The 25,894-nt window shown below is 36.5% G+C and overlaps 1 protein-coding gene across 1 annotated transcript in view; it reads right to left on the bottom strand.

Moving 5' to 3' along the window:
• LIN7A (lin-7 homolog A, crumbs cell polarity complex component) overlaps positions 1-25,894 on the bottom strand; it is a 120,904-nt gene that overhangs the window by 29,725 nt on the left and 65,285 nt on the right. The window contains exons 3-4 of the mRNA XM_029954548.1: positions 9,190-9,261; positions 6,666-6,875 (exon numbers count right to left, since the gene is read on the bottom strand). Of these exons, the coding sequence (XP_029810408.1) occupies positions 6,666-6,875; positions 9,190-9,261 (282 nt within the window). The remainder of the gene's footprint in view (positions 1-6,665; positions 6,876-9,189; positions 9,262-25,894) is intronic.

Below are 25,894 nucleotides of genomic sequence, written 5' to 3'. Positions count from 1 at the left end.
AAGCAGCCCTGGGCAGGGAGGGTGGGTCAATCCAGGCTGTAATTGGCTGTTTAGGCCACACTCTAGACCGAAATTTCTAGGTCTGGCACAGAGTGGAGGGGAGGGTTAGGCAGATATAGAACAAGTCAAATACATTCAAACCAAACTCTTCAGGTCCCTTCAGTGTTCCGAGCCATTTTGAATTCAAGTAAACTCCTTTTTCGAAACACTACTATTTTTAGGAATGGTTCTTAACTTTTGGAAAGGTCAAAGCCCCTTGTGAGAATCTGAGAAAGAGCACAGATCATCTTCCCCACCAAGAATGCCCTTATGCAAACCCATAAAGGTTAAGAAACTTTGATGGTTTCTACAGATACATAAAAATACTGATTTATTAATGGCTAAGATATATATTTACTTTTAAGTTACGATGAATGAGGCCAGACCTCCTGAGTTAGAATTTCCAACTCCATCATGATTTGACTTCTCTTTCTCTCTGTTTCTCCATTTGTAAAATGAGAGTAATAATAATAACATCTACCACAAGAGATCATTATGGGGAAATAATAAATTCATTACGTGAGTGTTTACAAAGGTGTCTGAAGTTCATTGATTCTATATGGTGGTGTCTCGACTACTTACAGGGACTATTCTAAGGCTGAAGATAAGACAATGGACAAAAGTTAGGGCTGTCAACGGACACGCATTTTGATGTGGACCTTAAATTTCTATAGACATCTTAGTGCTTTTTGTAGTAACTTAAAAAATCATTTTATTTGTGTTTTCTCTTTGTTCAGGTAACAGGGAAACAAGCTTTTCATGCAGATTTCCCCTCTGGGATGCTGTAGCCCCACCGAGCTAAAATCTAAGGAATTCTCGTTTCGTTTCATCCGCATCCCACACCTGAAAGCCTTTCAGCATAAATAATTTAGACTGCGAGTACTCACCCTTAACTTGGCACAGGTATTTATAAAATGGGAAAAAAGCCAAATTCCAGGAAAACAATTTGTTCTGTTCCATCCCTAAACTTTTACTCATTCATCTGTTATGCTTAAAAATCAATTAGCGCTGTGCATACACTGTAGCAACAGCTTCATTTAGGATTAACTACAGAGCTGGGCAAATTCAACCTCAATTTTCCCACCAATGATGCTCTAAAAACATGCTCGGCTTTCAGAGGCTGATGAAAGCCTCTTTTCACTGTGTCATATTTTTAAAGTTCTCGTGCTTTTTGTTATCTTTCTGTCTGCCTTCTGCTTCTCACCTGCCCTCTCTCCCATCAGTACCAGTAGGACATCATATTACAGGTTGGCTCTTTTGAACTTTCTTTGTTTAAAACAAGATTATTAGAAAATGTTATAGATTCATAGCAAGTCAAAAAGAAATGGACAGGGAAGTCCAATGTACACTTTACTCAGCTACTCCCAATATTAACATCTTATAAAACTACTGTATAATATTAAAAATAGAAAATTGACATTGGCACAATCCACAGAACTTACTTATATTTCATTGGGGTTGACGTTATTTATTTTTGAGAGAGAGAGAGAGACAGACAGACAGACAGAGTGTGAGCAGGGGTGGGGCAGAGAGAGAGAGAGAAAGACACAGACTCCAAAGCAGGCTCCAGGCTCTGAGCTGTCAGCACAGAGCCCAACCTGGGGCTCAAACTCATGATCTGTGAGATCATGATCTGAGCTGAAGTTGGACACTTAACAGACTGAGCCACCCAGGTGCCCCTACAATTTTTTTTAATGTTTATTTATTGTTGAGAGATGGAGAGAGATAGAGCATGAGCAGAGAGAGGGAGACACAGAATCTGAAGCAAGCTCCAGGCTCTGAGCTGTCAGCACAGAGCCCGACGTGGGGTTCGAACCCATAAACCATGAGATCATGACCTGAGTGAAGTCAGATGCTTAACTGACTGAGACACCCAGGTGTCCCAGGGCTGACTTTTTAAATAACTAATATTACATTTGATAAGCATCAGTGATGATCACAATAAAGGCTGAAATTCAGTTCATGTGTGTGTATTTCAGTGTGGGTTTCTGTGTATCCATTTCTGTGTCTCTGTGTGTGTGTGTGTGTGTGTGTGTGTGAGAGAGAGAGAGAGAGAGAGAGAGAGAGAGAGAGAGAGAGAGAAATAGAGACAGAGACAAAGAAAGAGAGAGAGACAGAGAGAGAGAGACAGAGAGAGGCAGAGAAAACAAACTCTTGGTCTTACCTACTTCATGAGACTGTTCTAAGGAACAAATGAGAAAATCTCTTGTAAATGCTGTTCATAAACTTTAAGTGCTAAATAAATAAAAAGTATTATATTGTAGTAAATTTCTAACCTTTCTGTTTAGGAAAAATCTTTCAGTAGTGTACACAGAGAGTAGGCGGAGCCCACTTGCTTGTGTGAGGAGGGGTGTGGGGGTCAGTGTGTGTAAAGGTCTCAGGAAAAGCCCATTGAAGGGCACAGAATCATAGCTCCATAGTTACAAAGGACCAACAGTTCCAGCTGTCCATACAGGACATATATTCTAAAATACTCCTTCAAGGTGGTCTTCTAGTGTCTGATTAAAACTTCAAACCATGGGTACATACGGTTTTATGATTCAGTCTTTCCCTATTTATAGAGCTCTGTGTGTTTAAAAGCTCTTTAATATAATAAGCAGAAATCTGCTTTCCCAGGAGTCTTCCTTCTGCCATCAGGCCCCTGACACAATGCAGGGCAATGGAAGATGGCCAGAATTCCCCTAAATACCCTCTTTTCCACCCTAAACAATTTCAGGTCCTTCTTTAACATGTTCACTGTATATAAGACCTCATCTTCGGATGAACTGAATTGTTTTCCCCAAGAATGGAACCAAGATTGGAACACAATGGGGTGTGAGCTGAACAGCACATTCCAGAACTCAACTGATCCCCTTCGAAGTCTGTACACTATATTTGCATGAATGGCCCCTATGCCCACATTAATCTGCTTTTGGATCCCCCCCCCCGCCACACCACCGCAACTTCCCTCATATTCCTCTTGAAATAAACCGAAATCCCCAGGCTTTTTTTGTTTGTTTTTTCAGGTTTTGATGTTTAGCCATTCTCCCCTGATATTGCACAGTTTTCTGGGCACAGGAGAAGGATTTCATGTAGATTCTCATTAAATTCGGCCTATTCTGTTTTATTGAGATTTTTAAATATCTGGACTCTATTACTAAATTTATTTACTGTCTCTGCTGGCTCCACATTGGCTGTAACCTTTATAAATGGTCCTTTAGTCCTTCTCAAAATTGCTGATGAAATACTAGGGCACAAAAGGGTGAAAGGAAGATGATTAGAAAGCTATAAATTCAAACTGTAACGTTTTGACCTTCGGTTAATGTTAAATTTTACTTGAGCATTCTGCTCTGTTTTTACTGAAGGTTGACATAAGAAGTAGCCTAATACAAAGGCCTCTGTATTTTCTATAAAATTGCATTAGGTGATTCAATGTCTCATTTGTAAGAATCTCATGGGAAATTTCTCTGGAGCTCAGGAATAAAAAAAACAAAAACAAGCAAAAAAACCCTAAAAATCTTTCCTCCCAATGATAGCTGTATCACGTTCCTTCTGTTTTGACTTCCAAGACACTAATAGAGAAACCAAACAACATGCACTGAATTGCTGTATCTCTTCTTTATTTCTATTTATTGATTTTTTTCCTCTTTCCATCATCCCACTTTATTACCTGACATGCCATGTTAACAGTTCTGTATGCACGTATTTTTTTTTTTTTACCAAATATTGCGACATATCCTTTCGAAAAGGAGGCAGGGAAGAAGGACAAACATACATAATCAAGACGTCCTTTCAAATGTCTTTTCAGGTAAGATCCATGGAATAATTTCTTCCCGTTGTAAGTGGGACCTGAGGAAACTTTTCCCAGAGGTCATGTACTGCAGTAGTTCAGGTTTGCTTTAGCCCTTCAAATCACTTTCCTCTAAAATTTGTTCTCATTTCATAATGGCATGTTCTGAAAATCTTCCATATTAATTTCCCCAAGTGGTACTTTAAGTGTAAGGAGAAATAATTTGATCATTGGCTAATCTTTTCTCTTTCCTAGCTCTTCCATTACAGAATTATTACATTTTTTAAGTATTTCTATCTGACTGTAATTTATATTGAAAAAACTTCTGGACTGGGTTTTAGAAGCAAGGCTGGGTTCTTGCCTGGGATAAACCTCTCTTTGCATGATTATGAGAAACATCAAATTTCTCATTTACAGAATGAAAACCATCTCTTGATGAATATCTGATCAATTTTGGATACTGTTAAAATGTATATAACTTATGTTTAAAGACTAAGATAGATAGTTTATAATGTATAGTTTGATTATATGGATGTACAATATTGTAAACCCCAACTTTGGAAGCGTAAACCAGTCCAGGGTCATCCACAAGCACTAAATCAGATAAGCAATACCTAAGAGCTAGGCCGCCATAAAAGCATTTGTTAACATCTATTTCAATGAACAAATGAAGATTTGCTTATTAGCAAAAATAGGTCAGAAATGGATTCTCATTGGCAAAATCAGTGACTCATTAACTAGCATGATAAATGGAATGTAAATGGTAAAATTGAAAGTTTTACATATATGTGGAATCTTAAACCTTTGGAGACATTGCCCACTTTTGCAGGAACAGAATGCAAAAATCTTAAGAAGGCACATAGCCCATACGGTAGGATTAGTGGCCTAAGTTTGGTCGCTAAACCTTCCTATTTCCAACTGCCAGTTTAATCGAATTTCTGGTTGTCTGAGGCTGAATATAAGGGTAATAAAATCCTGGTCCTGGAATGGTGTTCCATCTGCCTCAAGTGAACCTTTTTCCCATGGTACTGACTGGCAGATCAGAGTGGACGGAGAATTAGAATTTCATCAGCTATGACAGAGGTTGCATGACTGCCCTTTTGCTAATATGTCTGCTAAACTAGGCTTACACGCTAGCAGAATTTGCCTTAAGATATGCTTTTAACAACAAGACTAGCATTAACAGTATCATAGGGCTATTGCTAACCCCCTTCAACCTTCTTCTGGAACCACACTTAGTTATCAAAGGTGTGTGTGACTGGGGTGCCTGGGTGGCTCAGTTGGTTAAGCATCCAACTCTTGATTTCATCTCAGATCATGATCTTGTAGCTATGAGATCAAGCCCCTATTCAGGCTCCATGCTGGGCACGGAGGCTGCTTAAGAGTTTTCTCTCTCTCTCCCTCCCTCTTCCCCTGCCCCTCCCTGGCCCACACTAGCTTTCTTTCCCTGACCTCTCTCTAAAAAAAAAAAAAAGTGTGTGAAACCAAATTACCACGATACTAGTCTTAAAAGACATCCTGCCTCATTTTAGTCTTCATCAGAGACCATAATTACTCCCCTTATTCAGACTAGGAAATTCAAGTATAAGGGATATTAATTTATAATCACATGAACACTGAGTGATAAAGACTGATGAGTCTGATTCCATACTCCAATACCCCCTGCAGATAAAGCCACATGTTCATTGCAAGGAATGGATTGGATATGAAATGGCTGTAGTTGTGTTCCTTGCAAACACATGGGTTAAACATAGGCTCTTTAGCTCCTTTGACAGACAGTTGAAAGTCAACCACCTATTAAATTGAATTCACTTATATTTATTGTTGTTTTATATAATCACAATTTCTCTTAAGGTGTTTTTGGTTCTTTTTGTACTTTTCATTTTTTTAAAAATCTATACTTTTGTTTGACCTACCCAACATATTTAGATACATTGTTAATAAACTCATACACTGAGGCACAGATTACTTTGTGACATAATTGCATGACCTAGCTCTAGAACCGTCTGCTGGAAAGTTGGACTCTAAAATTACCAGCTGAAACATGCTTTGAAAAAGTCATGGTTACCTAATGGTCACTAGGAAAGCTCATCCTAAAACATCGTTACATAGAAAAAAGTAAATGAAATGGTAGTTTTAGAATTGGAATGCTGAAGTGATATAGAATATTCATGGACTAATGATTTTGATGTACATCAGGGGTCAGCAGAGTTCTGTGTCTCCCTCTCTCTGCCCTTCCTCTGCTCGCACTCTTTCTCAAAAACAAATAAACAAAAAAAATTTTAAATGTTACATATCTAATCTACCTTAATTTAATGTCAAAATCAAAAGATATATGATGAATAGATAAAATTATCAAACACTTTAGAGAAGAAGCTATTATATTTTTATCTTACTGTAGCTGTACATTAAGGAATTATCTGTGCATTATTATTATGTATATTAAAATTATTCTTCCTATATAATTAAAAAAATACAGGATGAGGAATTTTATCTTTACTTTTAAAATGTGTGTAACTCTTTATAATAATTTGAATAAAAAGAACATTGGAGTTATTATGTTCTTCTAAACATTAATTCAATTTGAGTATCATATGGGTGCAAATTCTACCCGTCGGGATAATTTCTTGGGATAGTTTTCCAACTAGTTCATACTTATCATACTAAAATGAGAATGATGAAATGAGACATAAAAACTATAAAATTACTGCTCTTGTAGGCTTAATATCCATCAATGCTGAGGAAGCTGTTTGGACACAACATTATGGTTTGTTCTAGGATTCCAACATTGACGGTAGTAACAGCAGGGGGGAAAATGTGCTTGGGGAGAAAACCTCGGGTTATTTTATGAACATACCACTCCGTTCACTGATAGCAGCTGGTCTCCCCTTTTGAGGCCTCCGTGTCTCTCGGCCACCCCTCCGGGAATGATGCGGGAGATATAAATGGGGGAGTTTTGCTCCTTTCCTCCCATCACGTTAAAACCGAGGCCTTCGTCAGTCTTTGGCAGTTCGACCACCCGAGGGTGGGAGTGGCCTTCACTAGCTGCAAAAGCTGCAACTGTGGCCTGAAAGAAAAGATGGTCATTTGGTAATAAAACGAGGGAAATAAGGCTAATCGTACGCTCTGCGTGCGTCGGACCAGGCAACTCCTCTCCTTTTTATAGCGTTCTCCTGTGAAAGAACAAGATGGGGCGCTGGGGGCGGGGTGGCGGGAAGACTTGCCGCGTTTAAACGTCATTGGTGACTCCTTTGTTTGGTAAAGCCCTGCCTCGCTATTCCCAGCTCTCTAGAACTTATCCATTATGATACAAATTTCCCTTCTACATAAAACTCATTCCCAGTGACCTTAGTTAGATGCAATGCCTCCTTTTCTTGGAGGAGGAATTATCTTATATTATCTTTACACAGTACATATGCCATAGTGGTGTGTATGTGTTGACTGTGAGCACCTGGAGGGCAGAGAGGATGTAATCCACTTTGCAGAGCACGCAGTCTGCCCTGAGGCATATACATAAATGTCTATTCAGTGTGCTTAGAAGCACTTACATGTGTATATTCTCGGGAATACAAATATAACCTTACTAGTGCCAGAACACTGGCTTAGCACAGTTTGTTCTTGTTTTTGTTTTTGTGTTTGTGTTTTGATTGAGGATACCTAAAAGAAAATAAAAGCTAAAATAGAAAATAGAATCCAACAGATTATTATTATCTCACATCAATACTCTGTATTGTTATGCAATGTCCTCTCATCTGGTACAGATGTTTCCCTCTACATTTTACATTAATATTTCAACTCCTACGGCAACGTGGGCAAAATGAGCAGCCCATGGTTCTATACCTAGATGTACAAGATATCATTTAATATGGACATTGTTTTATTTTAAAATTCATATATGAAATGTTAAAAATAAGCTGGAAACACAACTTACCATTAGCTCCCCCCCTCCATGGAAACAAAATAATAGCATTTAAGTAGTTTCTGTCAAGAAAAGATCCTCTGCTTGCTTCTTATTTTCCACTTCATTAACCTGACTTAACCACAGTTGATTAGATGCCTACTATAAAGTGATTTACTCAACACTATGAAAATATTGATTGCCAACGACTGGACATTCTTTTCCACACACAGCATTATCACATCAATTTAGCATTATGCTACTGTCTGCATTTAGTGAAGTTTAGTGAATGATATGGAAATAATGGCTTGTTTTTAGCTACATGCATTTGCTCATGCAAACCTTGTCGTCATGCATAGATTTTAATGGCTGACATGGATGCAATGCAGACAGCCCAGAAACAACCAGAAAATATTGTGCTATTGCAACATTATGCTGCTATCCTGCTGTTCTACATGAATAAGAAATGAGAATGGTAAAGCACTGCATAATTCACTTTCCCCTTAATTAAACCATGTAGGGATCAGTTTTCTGTGTGTGTGTCCCACTTCGGTACAAGCAAAGCATGATGTAATGATATTATAATAATACCCTCCTTTTGCCTGGGTTAAAAAAAACTTACAAATCTACAGTGTTCAGTTACAGAATGAAAACTAAGAAATCAGGAGAGAAACCAAACAAGAGGTGATATAACACAAAAGAATTAAATGGAAAATTCTGATGATTTTCACCAGTTCTTATTTCTTATACATTATTAGAAGGATAAGAGCTTTTAAAAAGCAAGCTGTAGTGCATCAATTACAGCACTACTGTTTGTAAAATAAGAACTACATCAGTAATTTTAGTTTAAAACGATTGTTTCCTAATGGTCTGTTTTCCAGATAATTTCACCATCCTATTGCTATAAGCTTACCATTAGTGTAAATTTCCATTAGATTTCTCTGCAATCTCTGGATTTGAGTTTTTACACAGCAAATGTGGTCACTATCACAAAAGGTGACAGGCTTTCCCGTCAGGTCAATGTCACCTTCTGTCAGTAATCTCCCCACTGCTCAGCTGGATCCATGGAAGAATCCTATGTCAGTGGGTCTCAGGTGAGTTTTCTTCATGTTTAAGTCAAAGCTTCAGACTTGTGCAAGGAAATCTTCATGCACTGAATGGGGGAACAGGTTCTTTTGGATCAAAGAGATGCGTCAGAAAACCACGTGTTTTCATACAATGAAACAGATTTGCTTGTGCCAAATGGACATGTACTGAGTTTAATGAAATCATTCTCCTTTCTTAAGCTACAGAAGCAGCAGAAACGTTCAATTTTCCATTAGGATTTTTACCTGGGAAGTAGTACTGGTTCTAGACTCTGGGCTGCCACTGATGTCTAAATTCTCTTACAGTGTACACACGAGAATACCTGAAACACACACGCGCACAATCAATTACTAGATCACTGGGGTCAGATGTGTTTTTAAAGTTACTCAAGTCTTACCTTTGCTGTGGCCCTGGCGCGGAATTCAGGACAGCCATTGACACTTATCGTTTCGTGCATATACTGATACACCTAAAATGTTCACATAAATAAAGAACATATCAGAATATTAAGAATATCAATTCTTTCACTGCAGAGAAGAGGATAAATTTTCATTATAAAACAGAAGTTCTCTGTCACAAAATGAAATAGGTCTGATTTGATCATCCTGATGATTTGGACCCAAAAAAATCCCTCCTACATTTTGGTGGGTGAGGGCTGCAGCAGAGAAGGCAAGCACTTACCTGGCTATCAGTGTTCATCAAATATAAAAACTCTGATACTTGATTTTATAAAAACTACTTTGTCAGTAAAAATTTTTACCCTTACATCGAGCACCCTCTCAAATATCTGATAAAAATTTTATACACATAAAGCTGGGTAATAATATCTTTTTCTGTGCCTGTTGGAATGTCTGTTACCATTTGTGGCACATATTCATAATTCATAAATATGGAGATAAAATGGTATCCAGGGACAGGGACAAGTAAAGGAGGAGATTTTAGCACTAGTAACAGAGCAACCTATCAGCTCTGGTTCATGTTAATGTTTAAATGAAATAAAAATACAGGTAAAATCTGGACCCAGAATGATATTGTAGAAAGCACATGGGTTTTGCTGACTAATGGACCTAGGTTTGAGCCTTACAGTATAATTGAGGGGCTATGAGGCGCTGGTTGAACCACCTCACTATCTTGACTCTCTTTTTTCCCATCTGAAAAATGGGTAAAGAATATTTATTTAGTATGATTTTTATTTGAAATAATATTCTCAAGGCACCTGGCACCTAATAAGCACTCTTTAAACAGCAGGTATTATTATGAATTATGATTTTAGGCGCAACTAAAAAATTGTTAGAACATCGTAGAAAAAAATGTTTTCCTTCTAAATTGTCAGGGATGGAATTGTAAAATCTGTACATTAGTGGCAAAATAATTGTTTAATTATAAATAAACTTACATATACAGAATGAGTCTTAAGGAATAATTTGAGAAGTTATTTAGAAAAAATAACAAGGTTAAGTATGTTAGACTATACGCTCATTTTAAAGATTTAAATAACAGTCATAAAAAGCAACTGCATAATGCGCAGAGGCAAAGTCCATTTGGAACTTTGCTGGGATACTTTTGAGATTGGCCCATTAACTATTTCAGTAAAAGATGAAATATAAAGTTGCAATCAAAGATTTTTTCCTTTGTATTAATCATGTTTTCCGTACTTAAGTCAGAAGTTATTAAAGTGAATTCAGAATGTGATTAATGCATCCATTCAACAATTGTCCTTTGAGTATCTCAGACCAATCTCTTTCGAACATTTCTTGGCTGGCTCATCATTTCTCAAATACATTACGGTGATGCTCCGTCAATGCTGACTCATCTTTCCAAGTAGCATGTTTAGAAGGAAAAAGACGAAGTGGTCTAGACTAGAAACATAGGGGCACTATTTAGAATCTACCAGTTAGCCTGATATTTCACTAAATAACTGGGGTATACAATTTTAACGAGAAATTGGAATGGGAAAGGAATCGTTTTCCAGGAAAGCATTTGTGGAGCCTAAGACTTGTTAATGCAAATTCTCTAGGTTACCAGAATAGCTGCTTAACACGTTTCCATGTTATTTCCTTGAAAGTACATCACTTTGTTTTGCAGAAATATCCCTTCTACAAATAAATTCTACTTACTTGATCTTACAGTCCATTTGGGAGGAAGATTTTACTTACTCTGCTTTTCTTGTTGATAAATTCTCTCAAATCTGGCCCCCTTCATTCTGTCTTAACTCAATATCTCTTGCTCAGATTTCTGCATAGTGTCTCAATTGGCTCTCCCACCACTAAACACTATTGCCTTTAGCTACCTTGTCAACTACCTACCTGACTGTGTCACTACTGTGCTTTTGGCTATCTACTGCCTTTTGAGTAAAGGTTGCAAAGTCCAATGCCTACAGGCATCAAACTAGCACTAATAATGCAGAATGCAGCCTTTTCTCTAATTTTATCCCTTGACTTCCTTCCTCCATCCTCACTATTCCCCAAACATATTATGCCTTCCTAGTTGCCTAGGCCTCTGGATTTGCTGTTTGCTCTGTTTGGAATGCCTTTTCACCTGGCAGACTCTTATTTAACTGAGCTTAACAAGATGATAAAAGACCCAATTCAAATTTCATTTTCTCTGTTCATTGTTCCCTGCCTCCTCCAAGCAGAGAAATTTCTCCTTCCTTGATTTTGGACCATTTGAATTTGTCTAGGGTCATTTTGATGATCTTTTCCAGGGATAATGATATATTTGCTTGCATCAAAGTATGTTCATGTAGACAATCATTTGCAAACAATTAGGAGGTTGTCATCAACTGATAAGAGCAAAAACTAATTTTGTAAGCTCCTAAAATAAACAAATAAAAATTTAAGAATAATTATCCTTAACATTCTAATTTCAACTCTGAATTAAAAAGTGGAGTATGCAAGAGGCAGTATACAGATATTGCCCAAGTTCTGCAGTTGCCACCTATTAATTATATGATCTTGGTCAGTTACTTGACCAAGTTCAATTTTCTGATTTGAAAAATATTCCTTAGAGTTGTAACTAACTTCTAGGTCTGTTAGGAAGATTAAATAAGATTAGAACAGTTTGCACCAGATAGTAAGCTTATAAAAATTAGCTATTATTATTATTGTTATTATTATTATTATTATTTAATGTTTACCAACTTATTTGACACTGGGATCTTAGGAGAAGAATCTCCCAGGACAAGCAATTCATGAACACATTTTACACAGAATTGATGGAAGACTGTAGTTCTTGACTGGGGACATTTCTGCATCCTGGAAAACAATTATTTGGTCATGTTTGGAGATGTTTGTGGGTTGTCACCAATGAGGAGGAGGAGGAGGATATTGGTATCCAGTACTAGAAGACCAAGATGCTGCTAAATACCCTATAATACTCAGGAGAGCCCCCTGGAACAAAGAACTATGCCAGCATGCCCATAGTCTTGAGATTGAGAAACCCTGAACTAAGCAATCATGCTATATCATTTCTTCTTATACATAATAATTAGTAGGCCATAAAAAGATACTTGCATAGCAGTGAGTAAAGGATCTTGAAAATAAATTAAAGGGTCTTGTTCAACAAATACTTCTAGAAGTAAATAATCATGATTCTTGTGTGCATGTAATGAGGACTTACTGTAGGCCATGTGTAACACTAAGCATTCTATATCTATGAGTTCAGTCAATGCTCACAACTTATGATTCAGGCCTTCTACACACAAGGAAGCAGTCACAGAGATGGTAACATGCCTATGAGCATACCGGTAGTGGCAGATCTGGGACAGAGATTCATATCTAATTGCCTCCAACGTCTTTCCTCTTTCAACCACATCAGGCTTTCTTATTAAGATAGCATCAGACTACTACTATTTTGGCTGTGCTGAGGAAACAAAACCTTGGAGACATCACCAGTCTGTATTTATATTTTGAATAAAGGTATCTGGGTTCAATATGATGCTTATGTAATGCTACAAGCGGTAGCTTCAAATGTACAATACAATTCAGAAACCAACAAACTCATGACTCCCAATGGAAGTGAATAGCATTTTTAATCATATTTTATGATTATAATATACTAAGATTCAAAGATATAAGTCAAATATTACTGTTAGTGACTCCTTTTGTAAAGCACAACGTGTTTTTTTAAACAATGGCTGACATGGTCTAGTTAGAGAGTCAAGTCAGAATTTGGAGACATTAATTATATTTCCATTGGTTATGTTGCCTCGTTAAAGTTTCTTAGCTCATCATTTTCTAGAAACAAAATGTGTCCCTACCTATTCTACTTTTCAAGGACAAGTGTACAGATATTTGTAAAATTTTGAAGGAAATTATTATTGAAAGCTAAAGTATTTTACCAGGGCCCCTCAGAGAATTCTTAAAATGGTTGTGTGAGCCTTATAGTTTCCAGAAACAGTTGGGTCTACAAATTTCTGGATAATGTCAGCTACAGCATTTCTAAGCATGTTCCTTTGGTAAGATAGGTTAATTTCTAATGAAAGTTGAATAATTTATAGAAACTCTTATACATGGTTTTAGCTTACAATTTAGTACCAGTAATTCACTAACTTTGAATAAATCTCACAGATTCAATAACATTTTGAATATTTGGAACTTATTCCAAGCTACTGAAAATTTACAAATATAGATCAACTCATTAAGGTAATGGGGTTGCAGTCACTTCATTCAGAAAGTTCATTTGTTCCTTCATTCTGCTAACATTCATTTAGGAGTTACTCTAGTCAGCGTGTTAGACACCTGGGTCAAAATATGAAAGAAAAAAATTAATGACTTCTAAAACTTTGAATTAACATAAATCTTTGCTATAGAAAGGCTTTAAAATTTTCTTAAGTTTATTTATCTTTTTGAGAGAGACAGAGACAGTGCAAGAGGGGAAGGGGCAGAGAGAGAGAGAGAGGAAGAATCCCCTGCAGGCTCTGCACTGCCAATGCAGAGACTGATGTGGGGCTTGAACCCTAAAACTGGAAGATCATGACCTAAGCTGAAACCAAACATTGAATGCTCAACTGACTGAGCCACCAACGCACTCCAAAATCTTTAAACGAAATAATATAAATTTTATTTTTCTTTATGTTAAGAAAACAAATAGACTACTTTTTTCTAGATGGAAATTTTATCACCGAGAGAATAACAAATACAAATACAAATAACAAATAACAAATACTATTTATTTACCGGCTTTACAACAGAATTCTCATTTTGATAAATTAAGCTGAATAACTAAAATTCTAAGCAATAACATTTTTGCTTCTGAGCTTTCATTTATACATAGGTTATGTAATAATATCAAAATATAAAATCTACATCGAATCATTCTTCTTGATTTTGAAAACTCTGATTGGTACAGAAAGGTGGATATGGGATGATAAATCTGTATTATGAGTTTCTCATCCTGGATCTCTTTTGTATGTGACTTTAAGTGACCTACTATCGATGCATCTTAGTTTTCAATTATGGTAAAGCCGTATCTTCAAGAGGCAGTCAGAGAAGATAAAGTGTGTGGCTTCATAAACCATAACCCTTATTAAATTCTTATGATAATAGCTACTATGCTTCTATTATCACTATTATAGGCATGCAGTGGAAACTAAAGCAAGTGTGGGAAACACCTCGAGTTCAAAATTAGATTTTGATTGCTCTTCTGCTTTTACAGGTTTACTGCCATTTGTATTTTGGTGTTATTTTAAAATGGCTGTGTGAGGCAGAAACTAGGTAGGCTCACCTTACCCAGCCGCCATTTTCAGCTTCCTCCCCCTAGCACTGCCTCGCCATATGACCTAGTCATGTCCAATAAGAATTTAGCTGGAAGTAGGTGAGAGGCTTCTGGGAAAGTGTTGTCCTCTTGGTACAAGTGGTGTCCTTTCTCCTTTCTCTACTTTTTGTCCCCACTGTGAAGATGATCATCTTGCAGTACAACTGCAAGAGAAAGGCCAAGAAAAAGTGTCTATATCAGCTCTGATTACGTGGGGCTCCTCAAACACTGTAAACAGCTGCCTTTATCTCTCAACTTACAATGAAGAAAAATATTTGTTAAAGCCGCTGAAGTTGGATTTTCTGCTAGTTTCAGCCCAAAGAATTCCTGATTGCTGTATTATTTAAGTAAATGTTTTACAGAACTGTGCTATCTTTAGAGTTTGTTTTCTTTCATCCCCCTCCAATTCCAAGAGTTATATAATTTGTTCACTAGAAATTAGTGAAAATTTGTTAATGTCAGGGTTTAGAAACTGAGAAAGGATAGACTAAAATGAGTTTTAAAAAAAGTAGAAACTCTCAGGAAAACTTTGTTAAGAAAATGAAAAAATGACTTGAGTGGATGAAAATGTCTGTAAAACACATATCTCATAAAAACCTCATATCCAGAATATATAAAGAACTTTCAAAAGCCAATAGTAAGAAAACAACCAATTAAAAACTGAATAAACTTTTTGAATAGGTATGTCAGCAAAAAAGATATATGGGTGGCAAATATGAAAAGATACTCATCAAAGATACTCAATATCACTAGTCCCTAAGAAAATTAAAAATAAAGCCATAATTCGATACATCTACACTTTTATTAACATGTCTAGATGTTTTAAAAAATGAACACCTAGTATGGGCAAAAATGTTGAACAACTAGAACTCTTACACATTATCTGGTAGGAATGCAGGATGGCATAACGACTTGAGAAAACAGGATAACAGTTGCTATAAAGTTAAACCTATACTTAACTTAAGATTCCCTTATCTATTTCTAGCTATTTATCCAAGATAAATAAAAATGTATATTCATACAAAACAAGTGTGCAAATACTTACAGCCGTTCTATTCATATTCACCACAAACCGGAAACAATTCAATAGCCTTCAACTGTGAATGAGTAATTAAATGGAGGTACACCTAGACAATGGAATCCTGCTTGCAATCAAAAGGAACAAACTCCTCATACAAGCGACAATGCGGATGAATCTCAAATGGGTGTTGCTGAAGTGAAAGAGGTCAGACTCCATGATTATTTTGTTTATATGACACTCTGGAAAAAGCAAAATAATGGGAACCAAAAATAGATCAGAAGTTGCCAGAAGCTAGGGGTGGGGAGGAGTTGACTACCAGGCATGAAGAAAATTTGGGAGGTGTTGGAGCTCTTCTACTTTGATAATGGTGATGATCACATGATCGCATGTCATAATTAAAAGTCTCAGAATTGTACACTGAAAAGAGGAAATATTAATACTCTATGTAAATTACACTTCCATAAACCCAACTTTAAAAATAGCAGAAAATATTTTGAGATGAAAATATTCTGAAACTTCATCATGATTTTGGAAATTAAAAATAAGGGCTTTGAAACACAAAGGCCTACTATATTTAAGATGTGCTTAATATAATAAAAAGATGACATTAACTCCCATTCCTTAAAGTTTATAAATGTGGAAAGCATGATATACTTTAATGGATGGTAACATTTCTTCCAAGTACAGAATACTACAGAGATTTTGTAGTGCTTCATTATGAACAGTCTGGCTACTAAAATGTCAATAGAATTACAATTAGGATTAAATATACCCCCTCTATATCAGTGACTGGAAAAAAGAAGTAAACCTTTCTGTAACATTGTGAAAAATGAAAATTCCTAACATTAGACGAAGGTACCTCAAGTAGAAAGACAAATGATCAGAATTGCTAGAGCAAATTAATGAGAAACAAAGTCCAAATGGGAAAATGATATGGTCCAAATCCTACCACATTATTGTGTTCATTAAAGCTTGTTAAATGTATAGTTTTTATTTAAAAAGCAAGTAAGAATGTTCATTTTTAAAGTAAGAAAAAAACAGCTTAAGTATTAAGTCTGATATTTGTCGGGAGGGGCTTCTGGGTGGTTTAGTCAGTTAAGCCTCTGACTTGATTTTGGGTCAGGTCATGATCTCAGAGTTCATAGGTTTGAGCCCCGTGTCTGGCTCAGGTTGGGATCCTCTCTCTTTCCTTCTCTCTGTCCCTCTACTGCTCATACATGTACATGTGCTCTTACTCTCCTAAGATAAATAAATAATTTTTTAAAAACACAGATATTTGTACCTATATTTATAACTTTTCATGGTTTTCTTAATTTTTCAGATTTGAAAATTCAGAAAAGAGTTAAATAAAGGCAAGTTATTTGATATGGTATCTGTTTTTAACGTATTTAAATATTCTCAGGAGTTAAAAGTAAAATTGATCCCTTTCCATGCGGGGCACCTGGCTGGCTGCACAACATTTACAATATTAAGCCACAATATATTTATCATAATATAATAAAAACATGGCAGGTTTTCTGAAGGCAGATTTTAGGCAGGGGAGGTTTCTAAAATGAATCCGTAGCTCTAAATTTAACTGCATTTAGCGGAGTAGAATTCATCCATGCAAAAATAAGTGCCCTGATGTGAATGTGTATACTATACTTTATATGACTGTAATAAAAGAGAAATAAAGCTTAAGTCACTGAAAACATAATCTGCTTATTTTAGGAGGTTTTGTAGAAATAATTCCAAATCAACTAAAAATTGGTTCATCTATTGAGGAAGAAAGAATCCCAAACTATCTAATCTTTGCCTTGAATTTTTCTTCCATTTTGGAAAAATGGCAGTCGTAAATAAATGCTATGTATTTAAAACTATAGCTATCCATGCGTCTATCTTCTATAGTTTCCATATGCTTTTGTAGCTGTGGAAACATTTTGTTAAAATTGTAGAGTTAAAATTCCTATAAACGAAGGAATTCAAGGTATGAAACAATGTCTAGAACCAACCATATACATATATATATATAAAAAATTTTTTTTTGCAAAAAAGAAAAGAAAAGAATCCATACTGGTTACAAGTCATGTCTACTACAATTAGACCATCAAGGTTCAAATCAATCCTGTGAAAGTCCAAGAAGGACAAAATTTACAGAGTAACATCTTTTTCTACATCTCTCTATGGCCATCAACTTTAGTGAAAATACGCCACCCACTGGACAAGAAAAATATTGACCTAATATCTCTATTAGGTTGAAATGATTTGCAAAAAAAGGGTTCAGTCATTAAGGCAGACATTGGATGGTTTTATTGGTAAAACCAATATGGCAACTGATATTGCTTCCAGAAATGGGCCGTCGACTTGAAGAAGCATTCCTCCTTGGTTCAGCAACAAATGTGCCATGCAAAGTACTCTTTATGTTCTCTAACCAGGAAGGGGAAGTTAAATGGACTCTGCAGTTTTTAGTCACAAAGGACACAAAAGACTTTGTTTAGGCAGTATGCTTCATTACTTCATTACTATTTTTTTCAATTATGCTGATTCAGTATATAGTGAATGCCTTTGACAAGGCAGCATTTCCTTTTAGTCAACAAAAAACCTCAGTTAACACTGGTCAATGTAACTGTATTGTTTTCAAGAATCAAATCAGCCTACTGCAGAGCCTCTTACTTCACCTGCGTCCTAATAAGATACATCTGACAACTAAGTCATCAACAGGATGGCATTACCTATAATTAAAAACAGAAACAAACAAACAAAGCACTGAATTCGAAGATCCAAACGAAATATGACATTTTGGGACCAAAGCCTCCTGGCCCTCTCTCCCACGATAGCCTCTGCATCCTTGTTTACTTTATTGTCCCAATCCCCTCCCCACCAGGAAGGAAGACCTACTTGCTCATGTGATTGGTCAGCAACCAGAAACTGTACTGGGCCAGGGTTTTACTAGAGGCGCTGATAGTGTTTCTAAAAGGTTAGCAGTCATGAGACATACCTTCTTCCCTTTCTGTATCTGTGTCACAAGAAATCAGGCAGGAGTTGCCTGCTTAGGATGGATGTAAATGGTCCTGCTGTTTTATATTCTACTTTCTTAGACCTAACCAGACATCTCAGATTCAGACTGGAGGAAAGGGGGAGTTTATTTAGGTATCTGAGCTGCATTATCCAATCTATGTTTTACCAGACAGAATTGCACTGGAGAGGATTTGGGTACTTCCCATGGAGTTAACAAAGTGGTAATTTGTTTTCTACTTGGTTTTGGTCCTTTCATCTAGCTTTCTTGGTTGGCAACTCACTGAGAAGGAAGAGTGACACGCAGAAGACTTGAGCACTCCTAGACCACTAGCTATAATACCATCTTAACAGCCCTGAAACTTCAAGTCTACCTCTCACAATCCACGTGTGTATGCCCAAGTTTAACTACATGACTCAGACTTTCTGCTGCAATGTGATAGATGCCATTTATGACTTACTTTAAAGGACACTAAGTAGCCTAAAGAAGTAGAAAAGCTCAATTGAAAGGGTCCATAATTTGTGACCAATCCCATTTCTTAAGACAATTTATGTGAAAATAACATTACTATACTGAAGAAAAATATAGCTTCAAATCGCAAGTGACCTCCAAACGGGAATATTTTGGACAAAATGATGCATTTAAATATTTACCCACCTGCCTAGCCAAGTTACAAAGAACCTAGGAGTTTTTCTGAAACACTGTTTATTGTTTAGTTCTAATGAGAAGAATGCATTAAGAAAGTTCTCCAGCACGCTACCTCCCAACATATGTGGGAGGGATGAAAGGATCCTCAAGAGGGTATTCTGGGTCAATCAACAGGGAGGGTTACACGCCCCCTTGTGCCTGACAGTAAATGGCACATCTTTTTATTTGTTTTTGGTTCTGCAGGGACTCAGTAGGAAAGCCTCAAAACTACTGGTATGTTTTTTAACACAGTCCTCAAATCTCTATCAATTTTGAAATTTCCAGAGGTTATTTATATCACTTGTTTTAAATTAATTTAAATGACTATACTTATACTTATTTCCAAAGAGGAAGAGAAAATACTTTGTTCAGTTTTACAGTTTTGCAACTAATTCTTCTGTTATATAAAAAGCAGATTAGTTGTGAAGCTATAAAACTAAAGAATAGCTATATTTAAAAAACTGTGTAATTAACTATTAATTTCTCTACTTATTTTTATAATTGGTTTATATTTCCTAGTGGGTTCTCTACACATACAACTTTCATAAGGTAAGACAAATTAAATGCCTTGTACAAATCATTTAATAACTGCTGGAAAAAGTGAGATCATAAATAACAGCATTTCCACAGGGTCCACATGGCAGGTGGCCAAGCCACCAGGGAGAAATCTCTTTCCTTATGGTTGTCTAAAAGAGAATTCCCTTAAGGCAGCTGTTCCCATCCTGTCCTGGTTACACAGCCAGAGTCCTCTGTGACAGGAAATGCCTGAGCAAAATGCTTGGAAGATGTCATTTCCAATTAGTATAACACCGTTCAAAGGGACTGGATTATCTCTATTTGCTTATTAAGGGTAAAATTCAAATGGGACTTGGGGCTTAAAAACTTGTCTCTTTTTACTGATTGGATTAAGATAATGTAAAATCTCACAAAGGATCCCAAAATGCCAGAATATTGCTCAGTGGGGTTAAAACTTACCAATGTACTTAAAATTTTGCAAGAGTTGCAAACTTAGTTTCCACTTCTTAAAATAGGTCTTTGTGTGGTAAAGGAATTAATCATTGAGTCAATTCAGTGTACAATGTCATTGTCACAGGAATCATAAGAACTAATAAGTAAACACTAAAGAAAAAATTTAGCTCCATTATTAAAAGCCAATCTGATTATTCAGTTGAGTTAAAATTATTATGGCTAATAATAGGTTTCTAAAGGTAGCAGTAAAAATACAGGATGCCCAGGATGCCTGAGTGGCTCAGTCATTTGGGCAGCTTCAGCATGAGACTTCAGCTCAAGTCATGATCTCACGGTCTGTAAGTTTGAGCCCCACATCAGGCTCTGTGCTGACAGCTCAGAATCTGGAACCTGCTTTGGATTGTGTCCTCCTCTCTCTCTGCCCCTCCTCCACTCACACTCTATCTCTCTCTGTCTCTCAAGAATAAATAAAACATTAAAAAATTTTACAAAAATACAGGATGCCCAATTACATTGGAATTTCAGACAATGAGTAGAGTTTTAGTTTAAGCATGTCCCACCCAATATTTGGGACATTATAAATGGACAGTGATGGAAGAGGAGACTATTATAGTTTGGCAGGGAGGAAGTGTTGGATGCAATTCAGAGCAAATTAGTGAATACAATTAAGGAGTAAACCAAACGGTGCTTGGTGTTGATAGGCTCTGGGTGAGAAAAGACGGAACAAGGTCCAGTTTGGAGTTGTGGGGCAGGCATGCAGGATAATGGGTTTGACTTTGGATGACATTGTTTGAGTTGCTTGTGATCTCCAAGAGATGATTATCAGATAGGTAGATATGTAGATCTGAAGATCAGAGGAAGAATATAGACTGTAAGATATAATCTGTGAGTGATCTACTTAGTTGGCAAATGAAGCTCTTTGTGCATATGTTAACTCCTAGGCGAAATGAAGAGTGGGGAAATGAGGTGGCCTTGAGGGGCTCTGACATCTACTTAGGTAATTTATGAACCAAGCCTTCGTCTTATTTAATTTTTTGAGAGAAAGAGAGAGCATGTGCACACTTGTGCATGAGTAGGTGAGCAGCAGAGGTAGAGAAGGAATCCACGCTTAGTGTGGAGTTTGATATGAGGTTCAATCCCATGATCCTGAAATCATGACTTGAGCCAAAATCAAAAGTCAGAGATACTCAACTGACTGAACCACCCAGGCACCCTGCCTTAGTCTTATATTTAGCCAGTAGAGCCAAGGCATCTGATTTGAATTTAAATAACTCACATATATGTCTTTTCAAATGAAATATATTCAATAGAAAAGAATACAAAGAAACGCATTTTTAAAGTGAGTTGACAGTAAATGTAATTCATATACATTACAGAATATTTGCACACTATAGAACTACATAAGCGGGGTGCCTGGGTGGCTCAGTTGGTTGAGCGTCCTGCTTCGGCTCAGGTCATGATCTCACGGTCATGGGTTCAAGCTCCATGTTGGGCTCTGTGCTGACAGCTAGCTCAGCACCTGGAGCCTGATTTGGATTCTCTGTCTCCCTCTCTCTCTGCCCCTCCCCTGCCCATGCTGTCTCTCTCTCTCTCTCTCAAAAATAAATTAAAAAACATTAAAAATTTTAAAAAAGAACTATGTAAGCAAAAATATTTAAATAATTTATAATTCCATATCAAAATACATCTACTGTCAACATTTTGTGAGACTTATTTCCAGTTTGTTTTATTTGTTTAATTTTAAACATCAACATCAATTCAGTCACTATATACTTTTTATAATCAATTTTTCACTTAAAATATTGGGAATATTTTCCCATTTATTAAATACTCCTTCACATTATTTTAATGGTGCCATCATATTTGATCATATAAATGTGTCATGAAGTATTTATGAAAAGATGATAGAAAAATAAAAGTCACTCTATACTCTAGGTATAGATCTTATCATCTGTCCATGTGAGTTTATCAATTATCTTTTCTGATATAGTTTATATATTTGATGCTTATTCTTTCCTATCTCTTCTCACCTTGTTCAGATAGACTCAAGAAAATATAGGTCCTGTATTGTAACTAGAAGCCTGTTAAACAATGGATGAAATGGGATAGGGTCAATAGAAAAGAGAAATAGACTATAAATATTTCTTGATCAATTACAGTGTGTTTATTGCCAAATATACATAAGACTTGTCCTGATTTTCTTTAAGTCCTAAGCATAACAATTTTGCTTATAAAATTAAAATTAAATTGAGCATTTTACCAACTAAATCAGCTCTTTAAACCCAAAAGCAGACTATATACATGGTCTTTACTCATCAGAATCCTAATGCACAATCATGTTAGGTAGTGCCTAAAATTTCTGATTTACATAAGAAAATGTGAATTAGAAAAAATCCTATTGGTGATGGTCATATGATTTTTAAACCACAAAAGTTTGTTGCTAATGCAAAAAACATTGGGATCAGATTGTGTGACTGACTGTTATAATCTACTAATTACTTTTGTATTGTTTTACTTTTTTACTTTCTACTTGAATACTTAGAAGTTTAATGATGTTAAAACTGGATTACAGACAGTTCAATAAAAAGAGAAGACATTAACAAATTCTAGTAATTCCCTATCTGAATCTCCTGCCAATTTAGTTAGTATACAAAGTTTTCTTATACTCACTAGGGGAAGTAATTCCTGCTACAGGTAAAATTGAAAAATGATCAACAAAAATTCCTGAGGTTTGGTCTGAGTTACCAAATTACTGACTGCATTATCACTCCAACTTTCCAAATGTTCCTCCTACTAGTTAGAAAATGTTATTAAAGGATGTGCTAACTCACCATTTAAACACTTTTTAGGGGCACCTGTGTGGGTCAGTCAGTTCATCATCCGACTCTTGATTTCAGCTCAGGTCCTTCCTGATCTCTGCTGGGGAGATCAAGCCCCACAGTGTAAGCAAGTGGCCTGCTTGGGATTCTCTCTCTCCCTCTGTCTCCACCCCTCCCTTGCTCACACTCTTGTTCTCAGTCTCTCTCTCTCTCTCTCTCTCTCAAAATAAATAAATAAACTCAAACAATAAAGACTTTTTAGATAGTGGTTGTGCAGTTCTCAAAATAAATCTTCAAAATAAGGAAGTAGATTTGGTTCTTTTCCAAAAAAGTTATCAGATGGCAGATGTTATAACTGTCTGAGCTCTGGCCAGTCCTTCAGCTGCCATTAACCCTACAGCGAGGCATATTTTGGTGATCTCTGTGAAACTTTAAAAAAAAATGGTTTCATCATAATTTCCAGGTATCTTGGAAAATGATAAATTATGAAACTTTATATTATACAACTGCATCCCTGATCCCTTCTTGAATGATCATTTGAAAATGAGCACTACAACTGATTTTTGACAGTATTTATTTTTTATTTTTTATTTTTGAGAGACAGAGAGAGACAGTGTGAGCAGTGGAGGGTCAGAGAGAGAGGGAGACACAGAATTCGAAGGAGGTTCCAGGCTCTGAACTAGCGGTCAGCACAGAGCCCGATGCGGGGCTCAAACCCACGAACCGTGAGATCATCACCTGAGCCGAAGCCGGAAGCCAGACGCTCAACCGACTGAGCCACCCAGGTGCCCCTACAACTGATTCTTATTACTTGCCATAGTTATGGTCTAAAACCTGTCTGCAAATGCTGAATCAGCAAATAATGAGCCATTGTTCCTATGGGAAATACAGGGCTAGGTTCCTACGAGCCTCTGGTCACAACACTTCTATCAACCCATCAATTATTAACTTGTTTTATGTGTGTTTTTGCTTAAAGACACTTTATTCCATAAACATTTTTTATTGTTAACATTGAACTCAAGGCCAACAGCACTATACCTTACACTTGCACAAAGTTAATCTAGTTAACCTAGCTAATCTAGTTAATCTAGCTTTCTCTGGTAAGACACATTACAGCCTTCTTGTACTCAGGAACACTGGACTACACTTCAGCACTATGCATGGGAGCCAATTCAAACAACAAAATCACCAAAATACAAAAATGAGATAAACATGACACTAAATACACATGACACTAAACATGTAAACATCTTTGCAGTATAAGAGCCGAAACAAGAAAGTGGAGCACTGCCTTGTGTATTCTCAACCAGAAACATGAAGGTACTTACGTGAAAAATGATGGTGACTCACATTTTTCACAACTCTGAGCATATTAAAGAATGACCAAAAAATAAATTTAAAAAAAGAGGTGAATTCACAAATACGGAATACATGAATAATGAAGGCTGATTGTGCAAGGATAAATCATTTAAGAAACAGCAGAATGAAGACTATCAGAATAGGCTTGCCTTTCCTGACACTGTCCTGGCTCGCCATTACCAAAACACCAGACTACCCCCTTCATGGAGAGGAGTTTTCCATTTCATCTTTTTTGATATGCTCTATTAATTCAACTTGTGTTCAAGGCACTAGGCTTGGCTCTGCTTAATTAATCTTGCAAAGCCCATAAAACAACCACTAAGTTCTAATTTGTAATCAAAGACGACCCCCTAGCTCTTAAACATGTGCAGGTTTGATAAAAAGAAAGAGGGAGGGAATGAAGGGGATTTTAAAGCTGCTGGCTTAAGGCAGACTTCTGTTACAGTTCTATTTCAAGCTCACTCATTCAAGGGCTAAAGAGACACACAGAGATAATGATTCTGTTCTCAATTTTCTAGTCAGATTAAAAAAGAAATTGAAGTAGAACAGGTAAATAAACATAATTAAACATACTTTATGAAGGTAGAGCCTAAAAATGTTCTAAGTTTGGTCATACAAAAGGGCAGTCAGTGTGTCCTCTCACAGATAAGACAAACAGAGAATAAAATTACTTACCCATGGTGCACACAAACAACCAAGTTGCTACTAATGACAGATTTTATTTGGCTTTAATTACCCAGACTGGTCAGGGTCCTACCCTTTCTATTCTGATGAGTTGTTTATCTATTTGTCCTATGCTTATGAAAGGCCATTCACCCAAGAAGGACAGAAAAGAGACTCAAAATAGCCCTTCTGATGGCAAATAAGTTTTGAAAATGAGAATATTTTGATGTGGTCCATCTGATGTTACATTTTTTACATGTTTCTCTTAACACAGACAAGTAAGTTTAAAATACTGTATTTTTTTGATGACCAACAAATGAATATAACAGATACCTCTGGCCTATACATTCTGTACCCCATCTAGTGGTGTGGGGCAGGCTTGTGGTGACGCTTAGGAATAAGGCTGTCATGACTTTCAGGGCATGCATATCTTTTCAATATCTTCATTTCAACTCTTTTGCATAAATACTCAGAAGTGTGACTGCTACATCATATGGTAGTTCTATTTCTAACTTTTTGAGGAACCTGCACACTGTTTTCCATAACAACTACACCATTTTGCATTCCCACCAACCATGTGTAAAGGTTCTAAATTTTTCCACACCTTAGCCAACATGTGTTGTCTTTGGTTTAAATGAAATAAGCTAGTCACAGAAAGACAAAAACTTTATGATTCCACTTAAGCAAGAGATATAAAATAATCAAACTAACAGACTCAAAGAGTGGAATGAATAATGGTTGCTAGGAGCTGGAGATACGGAGAAATGGGGAATTTGTAAACAATGGGCACAATGGTCTTTCAATTAAGCAAGGTAAGTTCTAGAGATCTGCTGTA

This window comes from Suricata suricatta, chromosome 10 (genome assembly GCF_006229205.1).
Source record: "Suricata suricatta isolate VVHF042 chromosome 10, meerkat_22Aug2017_6uvM2_HiC, whole genome shotgun sequence".
Taxonomy (NCBI): Eukaryota; Metazoa; Chordata; class Mammalia; order Carnivora; family Herpestidae; genus Suricata; species Suricata suricatta.
Note: the sequence above shows the minus strand (reverse complement) of the source record. Positions and strands in the feature narration are given on the sequence as shown.